We start from the raw sequence: 14,266 nt of genomic DNA on the forward strand, positions 1-14,266 counted from the left end.
GGGAGAGAGAGAGAGAGAGAGAGAGAGAGAGAGAGAGAGAAAACCAGGTTTTTTTATAAAAAAATCTCATTTCGAAATATTTACGGTTATGCCACTGGGTTTCTTTTGACCATATCTCTCTCGCTACAACTCCGATTCGAGCCCACTACGTGTCTATGAACTCGTCTGGGCACGACCTATCCAAAAATACAAGTCACGGTCCCAAACTCTCTCCGGTTAAAAATATGACTAAAATACCCTTAAATAATTAAATAATTAAATAATTAAATAAGGGTTAAATTTGGGGAAATTTGGGATCGGGGTGTTACACAAAGGCCATGGTGCAAACACTATTTGGCTGACGGTGTTGTCTATTGGTAGAGGACACGGAAGAAAAATTCATGTCAAACAATATAAAGCACCGAAAACAGTATTTGTGCTTGTATTATGACAAGTTACCTCAATCATTTTATCAATTGATCAGACATATATACAAACACAATTATAAAATCATGCTCAATGCTATATATTTTATATATAAAAAAATATTACAACCCAGGTGGTCACGCGCCGAGGCCGGATTTTACTTTTTTTGAACACCCTAAGAGCAACTCCACCCATTTGCCCTTAGCCATGGCAAGGGAGGAGTTAGGGCAGCCACTATTCACGTGAATAGTGGTTGCCCTTGCAAATAGTATTTTGTGTTTCCACCTATTGCCATGGCTAAGGGCAATTACTATTCATTTTTTTTGTTTTTTTCACAAATTTTTTTATGAAAATAATTAATTTGGATAATATTTTCAGATAAGATTTCCGAGTTCCTACGTGTCAAGACTATTCATAATCGAATAAAAATTTTGAATAAGATTTTTGGGTTCAAATTTCGGATGAATTTCAAAATTCAAAATTCAAATAAATTTTTGGGTTCAAATTTCAGATGAATTTCAAATTTCAAAATTCAGAAAAATTTGGGTTCAAATTTCAGATAAGATTTTCATCCAATCAAATCAAGCCACGTGGCATGTCTATCTTACCAAAATTTTCTATAAAACCAGAGGCTCAGCTTATACCTCTCACACCACATCTTTCTATATTTTCATTTCTCATAATTTAGAATTCGTACTCCATTCATTCTCAATGGAAGATTTTATGAGATGCTTGGAGAGGCAAGAGCGAGAAACAAATGAGAGAAACCGTAGAGCAGATGAAATCAATGAGTTGCAGAGATAAGTCGATGAACAAGTTGTCATAGCAGTGGCTTTGCAAGATGAAGAAAACCAAGGTTGCTGCTGTGGTTCACAAGTCGGCCGCCGTAGGAATGTGGACAGACATAGGCATTCTCGGAGTAAAAATCTTTTGGAAGATTATTTTATCCCAACTTCTTTGTACTCTGATGTTGATTTTCGAAGGCGATTTAGAATGCAACCCAATTTGTTCAATAAAGTCATGCATGATATTTTCAATTATGATGCATACTTTGTTCAAAAGTGTGATGCTGCTGGGATTTTGGGGCTTCTTCCGGAGCAAAAGTTTAATAGTAGAAGTATAATAAAATGTATGAGGATTGGTATTGAAAGTGAAGGGTATTTATAGAAAAAAAAAATTCAGAATTTTATAGAATTTTTTAAAAAAATTTCGATTTTTTCCCATAATTTTATTGCCCAAAAAATGCCAGCCATTGGATTGGAATCGGAGAAGCAGATCCAAAGGCTGGGGACGTGACACGTGGCTTCTGCCCGTTGGAGGTCGCCTTGCGCTGACGTCAGCGTGACGCAGCCGCTAACGTCACAACACGCGGGCTCGACCTCGGGCTGAACTGGCCTTCGGGCTAGCTCGACTTCATAGGACCCACTCCCAGCCTGAGCTTGGGCTCACCGCTGGAACGATATTTCCCCACCCTTGGGCTCAGCTCGTCGGTGGACTTGCTCTAAATGCAAACATGCCTGAGCCAAAATAAATAAATAAATAAAATTGCAAACATGAAAAAGTCTAAATAGCCGACAAATGCAATGACATGATCTTTTTTTAACAAGAACCAAACAACCACATTTTAAAACAAGGTAAATCACCCACAAATTCCTAAATGAACTTCAAAAATGATAAACAACAGAGGGCATCAAAGACTGGTTGCTGCCTTGTACAACACCTCGGGTTGATAGTGATACGACATGTCATTCGAGTTGTCGAGGAGGTCGAGGACAGTGTTGTCGTCTCCGGTGGTCTTGAGGATCTGGAAGATGCGGTTGTCCACCACCAGCAGCAAATATCACCAGTTCACATCTTAAACACAAATCAATGACACAAAGCCCAACTTTAGCTGAAACCCATAAAATGTTTGATGTTTAATTGCACACAACGACATGAATCATATGAAATTATGTGTCTTTGTGTGCATGTGAGCAATTACCTTGTTCTCATTGGAGTGAGTTGGAACAGAACATGCTCACCAAAAAACTGCAGCAAACCATAAACCCATAAATATTTATAAAAAAAGAAAGAAAGTTTAGAAAAGGTAACAACTTTACTAGGCTTGACTCCTAACCTTTAGCTGGGGAAGAGAGAAGAGAAGGGGAGGGTTAGATATTTTCTAGGATTGGAAAAGATCCGTGTGTTTTTTAAACTATTATAAAAAAAATATATATTTAAAAAAACATACGTATTTTTCCTTCTTGAAAAAAAAAAAAAAAAAAACTTGGAAGAGAAAAAGAACACTGCATAAAAATAATTTATTTGTGTTATAAGGGTGTCACATATGTAGATAGAGACACAACTATTATTTTTTATGAACAACTTGTTAGTGATAGTACCTATAATATTATAGTAAATTTAGATTTTAGTCATAAAAAATTTTCACTTTTGGAAAAAGCTAAAACTTTTTCAAAAAAGACAGAAAACTATGTCAATTTTCAAAACAAAGACATGCAAATGTAAATGATTCCTTAGGAAATCCAAAAATAAATAAGGGCAATTTTGTCCATTTTTGCTTCTTTTAAATTTTTTTCCTCTCCTTTGGTCTTTTCTAAACGTTATCAATAGTTCTCTTGTTTATATTATTTTTATCAAGTTTTTATTTGTTGCTATGCTTAAACACCACGAATAAACTTGATAAGTATTAAACATATTGTGTTTTCAATATTTGGGTGTTTACCTGATATGTACGTACATAATTTCATGTGGGTGCTTGTCTTATCGATTAGTATAATATGTGAGTCTTTACTTTTATTGATTAAATTTTATTTTATCCATATATATATTAGGTAAATATTCACAAGGAAAGACCTCAAATTTTAAAATTTGAAATTCAATTACAATGAAATAATGCATTAAATTGGATTTTTAATGTGTTTCCTTATTTACCTCAAAGGGTAAAATAGATGCGACAAAAAAAAGTAATAAAAGTCAAAGAACTTGCATCTAAAACCAAAACGACGAGTACTTAGCCTAATAACAACTAATCTTTTTGGACCTAGATCTACGAAGTCCAAAAAAAAAAAAAAAAAAATTATTAATGGTCATTGTTGGATTTAACAGCTACAGCAAGTATAATGGCATTCAAAGTTTGAAACTATTCAAATTTGATTCATTGAACATTTTTGCAACAGATTGTGACGAAATGATACAATACAGATTGATGATGATGAAGATGAACTGACGTGACTTTGTGAAGGCCCTCATAGAATGCAAGTACTACGCACAAATTCTAACAAACAGCAAAACATATGGACCATTGGGACCATTGAAGAAATTTTATTGTGATGGTTGATACACAGCACAAGTGGAATACAATCACTCCTATTGTGGGAGCTTGTTGAATTTCCGGTGTCGGTATTCAGCATATGTCTTGGTTGAGTATTTGGCAGGGTTTTTCTCGTCCAGAAGCTCCGGCAGAGGCCCAATCACAGCCTCGTGCGGAGGAGCAACAAAAACAGCCCACGACATGCGCATACGTTCCTTGTTCACCAAGCTTCTGTGAAGAACACTCTTGTACTTGCCATTGCTCAAGACCTCCATCTGATCACCAATGTGAACAAAAACTGCATTTGACAAGTAATTGACAGCAACCCAGTTGTCATCTTCCCACAGCTGAAGGCCTGGAACATCATTGGAGACTAGCAGGGTTAGGGCTGACATGTCAGTGTGAGGCTCAACTCCTAGGGCCAGTTCGGGTTGTGGGCATGGAGGGTACATGTTGATTTTCATTTCCAATTCTACTTCTTCATTTCCCACATGAGATTTCAGAACCTTTGCTTCCAGCCCTAGACCCTCTGAAAGCACCTCCAGTAACTTGTCTGTTACTCTTAGCATCTCCTTGTTGTATAGGTCATTCACTTCCCTGTGTCACACAAATTTTACAGACTTTTTCAATAACCCTCTTAATTTCAAAAAGAAAAAAAAAAAAGAAGTGGAAAAGACTTTATAACCCTCCTACAGTTGGCATTACATGCAAAAAGGAAAAAGATTAAAAAGTTCGGGCAAGCATCATGCTAGGAAAATAACTGAAAAATGAAAGCATTGAAAAAAAACTGAAAACTCAATAAATAAATAAAAACAGAAAAGGTACCTGTAAGATGGAGGGTTCTTAGGCCAGATTTCATAGTTGACCTTAGATGGAGGGGCAGTCAGATGGAAAAAATAGTCGATCCACTCGACCTTCTCGTCATGGTTCTTGGTCATCTTAGTCCCATATCCATCAAACCTCCCATTGGCTGGGTCATTTGCATAGGCCTCTTTCTCCTGCTGTGGGAGCAAAAAGAACTCATGCCCTACCTTCTGCAACTGCTGGATCAAAGGTGACGGTATGCCGTGGTCGGTAATGAGAAAGAAGCCCCATGCAGTGGCTGCCGCTGCCACCTCCTTGACCACAACATCATGAGGCTGAGCGAGGGAGATCACAGGCACCGTGACTCCCTCTAGGGCCTTGCTATTCTCGGGCTGCTCATGGGCTGGTCGAACGAACTTCGCTGGAAGCTCGTTCAGCCCGCTGATGGCCAAGGCCTGCACTCTCTCCACCTCCATCACTTTTGTGTATTTTTTTTGGGTCCTCCCTTCTTGTTTGGATGTTGAAGGATTAGGATTAGGGTTGAAATGAAGTGAGGGGTTCAATGTGGTTATATAAGGTTTATGTCAGAGCATATAATGCTTCACGTTTTGCATGTGCATGGGATCATTGTTGTCCAAGATGTTAGAAGGGCAGCTCCCACCAATAAAAAAAATGCAACCTAAAAAACATGCAACCTATATCCACCTAACATTCCACAAAATAATTTATAGTAAATTTAGCTTACACTTATAAAATTCATTTTAAATTATCTACAACCCTTTTTTTTTAGTTTTTTATGTAAAATACCCAATTTTTTCAAATAATACCCGATGACTAGAATCCAACTAAGCAAGTTACCTAATATAACTTCAAATCTGATTTATTGCATTTTTCAGATTCCAAAACTACCCATATTTATAAGTTAATGTGTTATGAGGGGTGTAACTAATGACACCCGTTGAATTTGGAAATATCTCCAAATAGTTGTAATGGATGGAGGAATTAATTTAGAAACTTATTTCAAATTAAATATTAAATTCCACATTAAGGTATTAGTAATCTATTTTTGAATTAATGATGTTTTCATTCTATGAATTACGACTAGTAATCTATTTAAAGTATTAATAATTTAAATTCAATATTAAATTTAGGAATTAATGTTGTTTTCTTTTTATGAATTATATGATGACCAGTATTCTTTTTTATTATAGTTTTATGAATAATAGTGTATATTCTAATTATGTTGAAAAATAATTTGATAATCTATTTATTGTTTTGTTTTTAAATTTTTTTTTTAATGAACCTATTTTTTCTCTAAATTTTGTACCTATTTTTTTTCTTTATTACTTATTTTATAAAAACTAATTTGATCATCTTTTTTATTTTTTGTTTTATGAAAACAATTTTTTTAAATGAGCCTATTTTTTCTCTCAAAATAATGTACCTATTTTTTTCTCTAATAATGTACCTTTTTTTTTTTCCCTAAATAATGTACCTATTTTTTTTTTCTCTAAATAATGTACCTATTTTTTCTCTCAAAATAATGTACCTATTTTTTTTTCTTCTAAATAATGTACCTTTTTTTTTATTCCTCTAATAATGTATACCTAGTAAAACAATTTACCTAGTATAATGAACTTATTTTTTTCTTCTAAGTAATGCACCTATTTTTAATTTATAAAAAATGTGCAAAAATTTCAAAGGTGACGGTATGCCATGGTCAGTAATGAGAAAGAAGCCCCATGGTGGCTGCCGCTGCCACCTCCTTGACTACAACATCATGAGGCTGAGCAAGGGAGATTACAGGCACCGTGACTCCCTCTAGGGCCTTGCTATTCTCGGGCTGCTCATGGGCTGGTCGAACGAACTTCGCTGGAAGCTCGTTCAGCCCGCTGATGGCCAAGGCCTGCACTCTCTCCCCCTCCATCACTTTTGTGTTTTTTTTTTTGGGTCCTCCCTCTTCTTGTTTGGATGTTGAAGGATTAGGATTAGGGTTGAAATGAAGTGAGGGGTTCAATGTGGTTATATAAGGTTTATGTCATAGCATATAATGCTTCACCTTTTGCATGTGCATGGGATCATTGTTGTCCAAGATGTTAGAAGGGCAGCTCCCACCAATAAAAAAAATGCAACCTAAAAAACATGCAACCTATATCCACCAAACATTCCACAAAATAATTTTTAGGTTTGGAAAAGTAACGTTTACTGAATAAACTGTTGTGGAAGAATAACGTTTACAATAAATAAACTGTGGAGTTTTTCACATGATAGTAAATGGGACTTTGTAAAACTTATGAACCCTTTTGGCAGTACTCGTAATTTCCCAATTATTTATGGGTCAAATAAAGCTTACGTGGATCATAATCCTAGTCACTGGACTGCGATTCATCGAGAAATTTTTATATGTTCCGGATACACTACGTGACTGGTGTACTATCCAATAAACATACGACATGTGGAATTATTGTCTAACTTACTGTATTTCTTTTTATAACATGCGGAGGGCTGCATGGTCAATATTTCATATGTCTTCTATCTATTGAATGATACACTAACTACGTGATGTATCCAGAACACCCAAAAATTACTCCGATTTATCAATTCAAAGACGACAGAAGTTCAAGAAAGTATTCGCTGTTTTTATGAAGACTTGCATGCAAAGCAGCCCCAAAAGCTCCACTTTTTAATCAATGTAATCGACAAATCCAATACCTACAAAAGATGAACCGTCCACTTCTATAGACTAATTGCTTTCTTTTTTGAAAGTAAGTCAATTAAGAAATAGTATATCCGATATTAAATACCCTCAAAATTATGAATATGATCAACTAAGGGAGTGTTACAAAACTAAAAAGATTGTAGAGAGAATTTAGAGAATTCAGATAGCAATAGGAATGTTATTATGATGTTTTCATTGAATTTTTTGTTCTATCTATTACAAGTGAGGGGGAAGCCTTATTTGTAGGCAGAACAATGTGGTTGCTTAATCATTTTTCTTTGGCTTCACGTGGGTGTTGGCAAGCATCATCATTACTATTTTGGGCTCCACATTCTTGACTTTACAACACTCCCTCTTGGAGACCACAAATGATATGGAATATGCCTCGTTAAAAACCTTGTCAGTAAAAAACCCAATGGGACAAAAAAAAACTGGTCGAAGGGAAAAAGAGTACATAACCATGTGTAACATAAAATTCTGTGCATATTGACACGCGTGCGACACTGCCTCGTTAAAATCTTGCCATGAAAAACCCAGTGGGAAAAAACTTGGATGAAGAAAAAAAAAAATACAGTGTGTGAAGGTCTTTATTAATACCACGCTCCCCCTGATGAATATCTCCCCCTGAAAATTTCATGACTAGCTTTTTCCAGTAAGCGACCATAGAAATTTCCAGAGTCCGCATATCCAATAACACTTGGGCTATTAGTAAGTTTACTCGAAAAGAACATGCCTGTATATGGTGTTATTGGGAGATAGCATCAAATATGCCTCACATCATCCCAAAGTGGTGGTGATGGAGCTGAGCTCTATCCGGTCCAGTATACTTCCGAAAAAATATTTAAGTGCCCAACGGATAATCCTAAAAAAAGTGCTTCAATACTTTCTTAGTATAAGCAAAAAAATCTCGTTGGCACAACACTCGATCGTTGGGTCGAGACAAATATTTCTTAAACTCTTCAGAAGCTTTAATGTGTTGCAAACACATTATAATCAATGTACTCACTGAGGCAATTTATGCACATTAGTATTGAGTACAAATTTTGTGCTTTAGGCACATGTCCTTCATGCAATTTCAATCCTTTCAAGGATTTTGTTTAAACGATTAAACTTTATGACACATTATATAGCTTTTAACCCTGCTATTTATACATCTTTAGAGAATCACTTCTGGTAATATGCTCCGTGCATTTAATAACCCTTAAAGATAATATGGTGGTCTCCGTAAATGTGCAATAAGGGGGCACAATTGAATCTGTAAATATGGAGAAAACCCAACATTCCTTGTTTCTGCCAGAAACATTGTGTCATACAAAGTAGGTATATTCCCTTTTATTTCGAACACCCAAGTATAACTTTCAGTGTTAACATCTTTTGGGGTTCATACTATGGGTTTGTTCTTTCATGTTATTCTCATCTATAATGGAATTGCCTCATTCCATTTTGGTCAATGATATTGTCGACATTTAATAATTGAACGTGGTTCCAATCAACACAGCCCATTGATGATTTGAGTAGCTACTCCAAAATCAAAATTTGTCATTCATCAATTCATGATCCCACCATTCTCATGTGCATGCGCATACATCAATTATAAGCATTTCTTTGCTTTTGGGTACCCAAGCCACTGTAGGGGGCTTTTATTATGTGAGAATGTGGATTATAACCTCCAATGGAGCGTTATTTTATAGTAGGGCGTGGATAATCTCCATTTAGGAGTTGGAACATTTAGAACCCATATATCTGTCATGCTGCAGGCATGCCACAGATTAATACATACATGTCAATTAATTTCTGGGACTTTAACCCGTATTATAGGACTTTAACCCATATAATTTGCTACGCATTAGGCGTGCACAATATCAATATTGACATGTTAAAGGATTGTCCTTTCGGGACTTCAATCCATATCATTTGCTACGCAACAAGCGTGCATCATATTGATCACTGCTATACCCATATTTTGTTCTTATGAGACTTTAATCTGTGCAGTGTATTATCAATGTATCCAACTTGCAATCTGTAAAATTTTGCATTAATAATTCATGGATACATACAATCCATTCTTTTGGAATGGACTTATCTCCCCATTTGGTTACCTTTCAAGATAAAATATCAAATAAGTATATAAACATAAAATAACACAAGTATTGCTTACATCCTTAGGTGGGAGAAACTTTTCTCAAGTATCATTCAAACTCGTATCGGCCCAGTAAATATAATGTAGCGCTTGATGATCTAGTTATATCCTGCAAGAGCAAAATCACAATTCTTTTGCCTCTGTCAAAACAAATAACCCTCAGAGTTAGGATCACTTCATGGATTCTTTCTTCAGATGTTCATTCTAAAGAAATAAAATCCCTTATGAACATAGAGTTATAAAAAGAAAGAAAAGATACAAAAATTGTGATATTGATTGCAAGGTAAGGTAAGCAATCAAGGAAGAAAGCTGGTGGGAGCAAACAACAAGCTCTCATTTCTCCTAGTCTAGAAGGACCTCAGGAGATTAGAGCATAAGGTCGCCTTCACAGTTCCCTAATGCAGCGAAAAAGTGATCAGGGATAGTCTCGCTTCCTGAATGGATGATCAGAGATAGTCTTGCTTCTCGGGCATATTGAGTGCTCACTGATAAGAAAAACAAGTAGATATCGCATCACTAGGTATGGAGAAAACTGGATGTCTTCTACAAAGAAAATTTCGTTAGTAACACATTTATACACAAATACAATGAATAGGTAGAACCGGTGAATTTCAAATTAACCATAGGAAAATTGCGAGATTCTCGGGGTGCTTTTGAAAAAATAGCTCCGTGAAATCCGCAAAGCAAGATCAGCTTTGACGAAAATAATACTTGAAAACGCCGAAAGTGCAGACAAACATTATTAGAGTCCGCGTGAAGTTTTGGAATCCAGGAAAGAAAAAAAGAGAATATGGGGATCTGAGATAATATTGGGATCCTGGAAACTGTAGCCATATTTCCTCCTATAGATATTGCCTTTGCAAAACTTGATTGGAGCAACTGCGTTTCAACTCAACTTCCTTCATTTTCTGAAACTTTAGTTTTTCTAAGACTTTCTTCTAAACCTTCTTAAAATGGCTTCCTCTTCTTCCTGCCCAAATTATTTCAATTTAAATGATGCTCCCACAACAACCAATGACGCCAAAGTTTGGCGTCCATCCTTTGTATCCCAAAATCGTCATCTAACAGTTAATGATTCTGTGATGATGAATGATGCTACTGCTGTCATAGTAGCTAGGAATTTCATTACTCAAATGGATGAAATATTGTTAACAGGGAGGTCTGAGGAAGAGGCTATTGATGACTCAATGGCTTTTAGCATTCAAAGTGCTGCTTCTGTTTCTAACATGGCTGATCGTTTGCGTGCTAGAGCAAACGAGGTTCAGAAGCTAACAACTGAAAATTCGTCTCTTCAAAGAATGCTTCATGAGTCTCAACAGGAGGTTGAGAAACTTAAAGAAGAGAATAATGCCTTGTTGAAACTGGTGAGTTCGTACTCTGTTGATACACTGAGAAGGCTAGACATGCTGCAGGTCTCCAATGAAAGAATTTTGGGAGACCACGAGAGGCTCATGGCTAAGCTTAAGAGGCGTCGTCCTCTTTCTTCAGAGGCTTCCAGAACATAATGTAATTTTATAGATTTTACAGGGCCTGCACCTTCATTGCAGGTGGAAAAATCTATCTGTTGTATGTTCCTTTCCTTTTATAATAATAATTGCGCACATTCTTAAACTTGCATATGTGGTTTTTACGTCTTTTCAAAATGACGGTTTGGAACCTTGTGCCTTATAGGTTCAAATAACCACATCGACTCTCCCAAATTTCATATTTCAACGCATGTGAGCCCGTAACTTCTGGCCCGGGCTAAACACAAACTCAGAATTTATTCGCCCTTTTCAAATGGACATGAAATATGAATTGAGTAAAAGCCACGATAATATCGCAATATAGTAGTGAAGAGCATTAACTACTATATACCCACAACTTCAAGTTCAGGATCTTTCATATATTTGGATCCATGGGCTTCCGGCCCAGATATAACAAAATATGTGGGGAGCCTCAATTCATCATTTGAGGTTTATACTAATATTATCCATTTCACGGTGTATTCTTAACAACCGGAATTCACAAAATATAATTCTTCCTTGAGTTGTCGATTATAACATAATCGAACTTTATTAAATTCATCATTTTTTTATGCCAAAGAAATATGTGGCATACCACAATCTGCAATAATACCTCAAGGATTGTCCATTTAACTGTTGGAACTTTAGGTTCTCAACATTGTTAAGTCTTGAATCTCATAACAAAATCACATATTCTCATGGCATAGACATTCAATCCCCTTATATTTTGAACTCCGGGCCAAAATCACATATTCTCATGGTATGAATATTTTTACAATTTTCTGTACATATTTCGGGACTCCAAGCCCTTACATAATTGTCTATATTTTGAGGAACTTCTAGCATCTCATTTAATTGCTCATCCATGAGTTTAAGGAACTGCAGGTTCCCTTTTATATATAGTGACAGTTTATCCAAAATAGTTAATATTCATGCATCTGTTAGTTGAAAGTTTTGACTTTTTCCAAAGTCAGAAAGTCACGTGGGGATTTCTTGAGAAAAACCTTTTTACAAAGTTTTTGCTGACTTGCTTCATCCTTGGGTAGAGTGAGTTTTCTAACAAAATGGTTTAATGATGTTTATTTAGAATAGGGTTAAATTCACAATCTGCTAAAAGGGTCTGGGCTTATTTCAGCATTTTGGTTTTTGACTCCTGATCCATGTAGAAAAAGCCCAAATATTTTGTTCATGGGTCTCTTGACAAAAATGGGCTTGCGTGCAGAGTTTTGGCCTAAACACAAGGTAAACTTTGGCGGTTGTTTAAAAATGGCATGGGACTCTTCAATTTTAGGCTGATAATTAATTTCTTCAAACATGGAGCCTGAAATTGTTTATCATTGCGGGCCAATAGTTTTGGGCTAGGCGTGCAGAATTTAGGCCCAAACATATAGAAAGACACCTAATAGGCCAATGAAATTTAACTTAATTGAAAGGCCTTGAGTTGTTTTTAAAAAAAAAAAAAAAAAAACCATGATAGAAATAAAGTCATCATGACCATTAGAACCTTTAGGAATCCATGCCTTAAAAGGGATCTTGCAGGCCTCTCTGTAGGCATTCAAAGAAGAGAATGCCAGTCTTTGAGCCATAGGTCATAATGATCCTTTCATTTCAATAGTTAAAGGCTCACAAGAGAATCGCTTGGGAAATAAGGGCTAAATAGGGTCCTAAAAAAAAAAAAAAAAAAGACTACCATACACGCCTTTTGCTTGCAAGCGACCCCCGCCTACCTCATCTATAGGCATTTCTATCTCCATGCACGTCTCGTGACGAATGGTTGGGGTTGGCTATGCTCGCAGGTTGTGCTGCGTGAGCCTTTAGATGCCTCCAAGCAAGTGAAGGTTTTCGGGGTGATCGCTCGTGCATCCTTCCCATGCTATGTGACAACGGCAGTGCCCCCACCCATCTATTCCACCACATTTTAGCGTCTTCAAGTACTCAGATATCAATTATGAGGAATGCTAAAAATCTTCTCTTTAACCTTCTTTATTTTTCTCATGCCATATGACACTTTATTTACACTTAAAATAATGTCATTAATGCATAGCTTTTGTTTTCCAGAGTTACCCTTATTGAATGTATTAACTTTTTTTGAATTACTATTAAAAAATATAAATGTTATTTTAGAAAAAAATAATAATCATTTAATAAACACGACATTTTGACAATCTGAAGTTTGGTAGCATATCAAATTTTGAATGATATAAAATACCCCCCCAGTTCCTTAAAAAAAAAAATTACAAAGTTTAATTTTTTAAAAAAATTAAGAAAATCAGTTTTATGATATTAATAATTAAAACATTAAAAAGGAAATATGGAAACATTGAAAAGACTACCCAACCACAAGGGGCGGGAGGAAGATGTTACATAGTGGTGGGTGGCTGGCAAGAGAATCAACATATTTTGAGAGATGGAGATGGGGGCGTATGGCTGGGGCTGGTGGGTAAAACAAAATATTATTTTATTAATTTCTATTTTTATTTTTTCCAATTTGTAAAAAAATTTAGATACATTAAAGGTAATATGAAAGTCAATATATTTACTAAGGGTAATCTTGGAAAACAAAATCTATACATTAATGACATTGTTTTAGTATAAAGAAAGTGACATATGGCATGAGGAGAAGGGAGAAGGTTAGAGAGAATGTCGCTAGCATTCCCCATCAATTATTAAGAGAGATCAATTATTAAGAACTTATGGTTAGAATTTGCCTCTAAAAACCAATTTGTAAGAAAAGATTGCTCATACCTTCTTTTTTTACTTTAAAAAAATAAATAAAAGGATATTTCTTAGGCGAGAGCTGCCTTCGGGCTAGCCAGTCTTCGTGGGTCCCGCCTCCAGCTTGGACAAAAGTGGCCTGTTGGAATTGAATTTTTTGCTTGGGCTTCCCCCAGCCTCGGGCTTGGCCAGATCGCTGGAGTTGCTCTAAGGAAGTCGACTCCAGCACCACTGGTTTTGGGCGTTTCTTAAATTCCACTCTAACTAAGTTCGAATCCCATTGTAGATGTTACTTCAGTTCTTGGGTTTTTATTTTTTAGTGTTTGTGTTTGTCTTCAATCCTTTCTTATTTTTTCTTAATTTTTGTGTTTGTCTTCACGAATCAATCGATTGATGATCCGAGTTGTAGGAAAAACTCTGGTATGATTTATTGTTGTTGGCAGATTAGAGAGAAGATAAGGATGAGGAAGGGGAAGAGGTAAGGAAGAACCAGTTGAATATACGTGAAACAAAACTTCCTACACCGCTTGGGTTTCTGTAAAGTGAAGAGAAAAAAAAATTAAAAAATTAAAAAATAAAAGCTCATTTAATATGGTACAAATTAAAAATTAAAAAATTATAGCCAACTCATCAACCACATCAATTAGTACACAAATATAGTACAACTA

At 35.8% G+C, this 14,266-nt stretch overlaps 1 protein-coding gene across 1 annotated transcript; it reads right to left on the bottom strand.

The window, feature by feature from the left end:
• Positions 1–3,580: 3,580 nt before the first annotated feature.
• LOC117613942 (flavonol synthase/flavanone 3-hydroxylase-like) lies at positions 3,581–5,044 on the bottom strand. The gene is made up of 2 exons (XM_034342566.1): positions 4,541–5,044; positions 3,581–4,312 (listed from the first exon to the last, which is right to left on the bottom strand). The coding sequence occupies exons 1-2, from the start codon at positions 4,993–4,995 to the stop codon at positions 3,772–3,774; spliced, it is 996 nt and encodes a 331-aa protein (XP_034198457.1). The 5' UTR covers positions 4,996–5,044; the 3' UTR covers positions 3,581–3,771.
• Positions 5,045–14,266: the final 9,222 nt, after the last annotated feature.

This window comes from Prunus dulcis, chromosome 1 (assembly GCF_902201215.1).
Source record: "Prunus dulcis chromosome 1, ALMONDv2, whole genome shotgun sequence".
NCBI classification, from domain to species: domain Eukaryota; kingdom Viridiplantae; phylum Streptophyta; class Magnoliopsida; order Rosales; family Rosaceae; genus Prunus; species Prunus dulcis.

Coding starts and splice junctions, on each gene's coding strand:
- LOC117613942 (XM_034342566.1), bottom strand. CDS start 4,995: ATGGAGGTGGAGAGAGTGCAGGCCTTGGCCATCAGCGGGCTGAACGAG. Junction 4,313..4,540: donor AAGAACCCTCCATCTTACAG/GTACCTTTTCTG, acceptor TGTGTGACACAG/GGAAGTGAATGACCTATACA.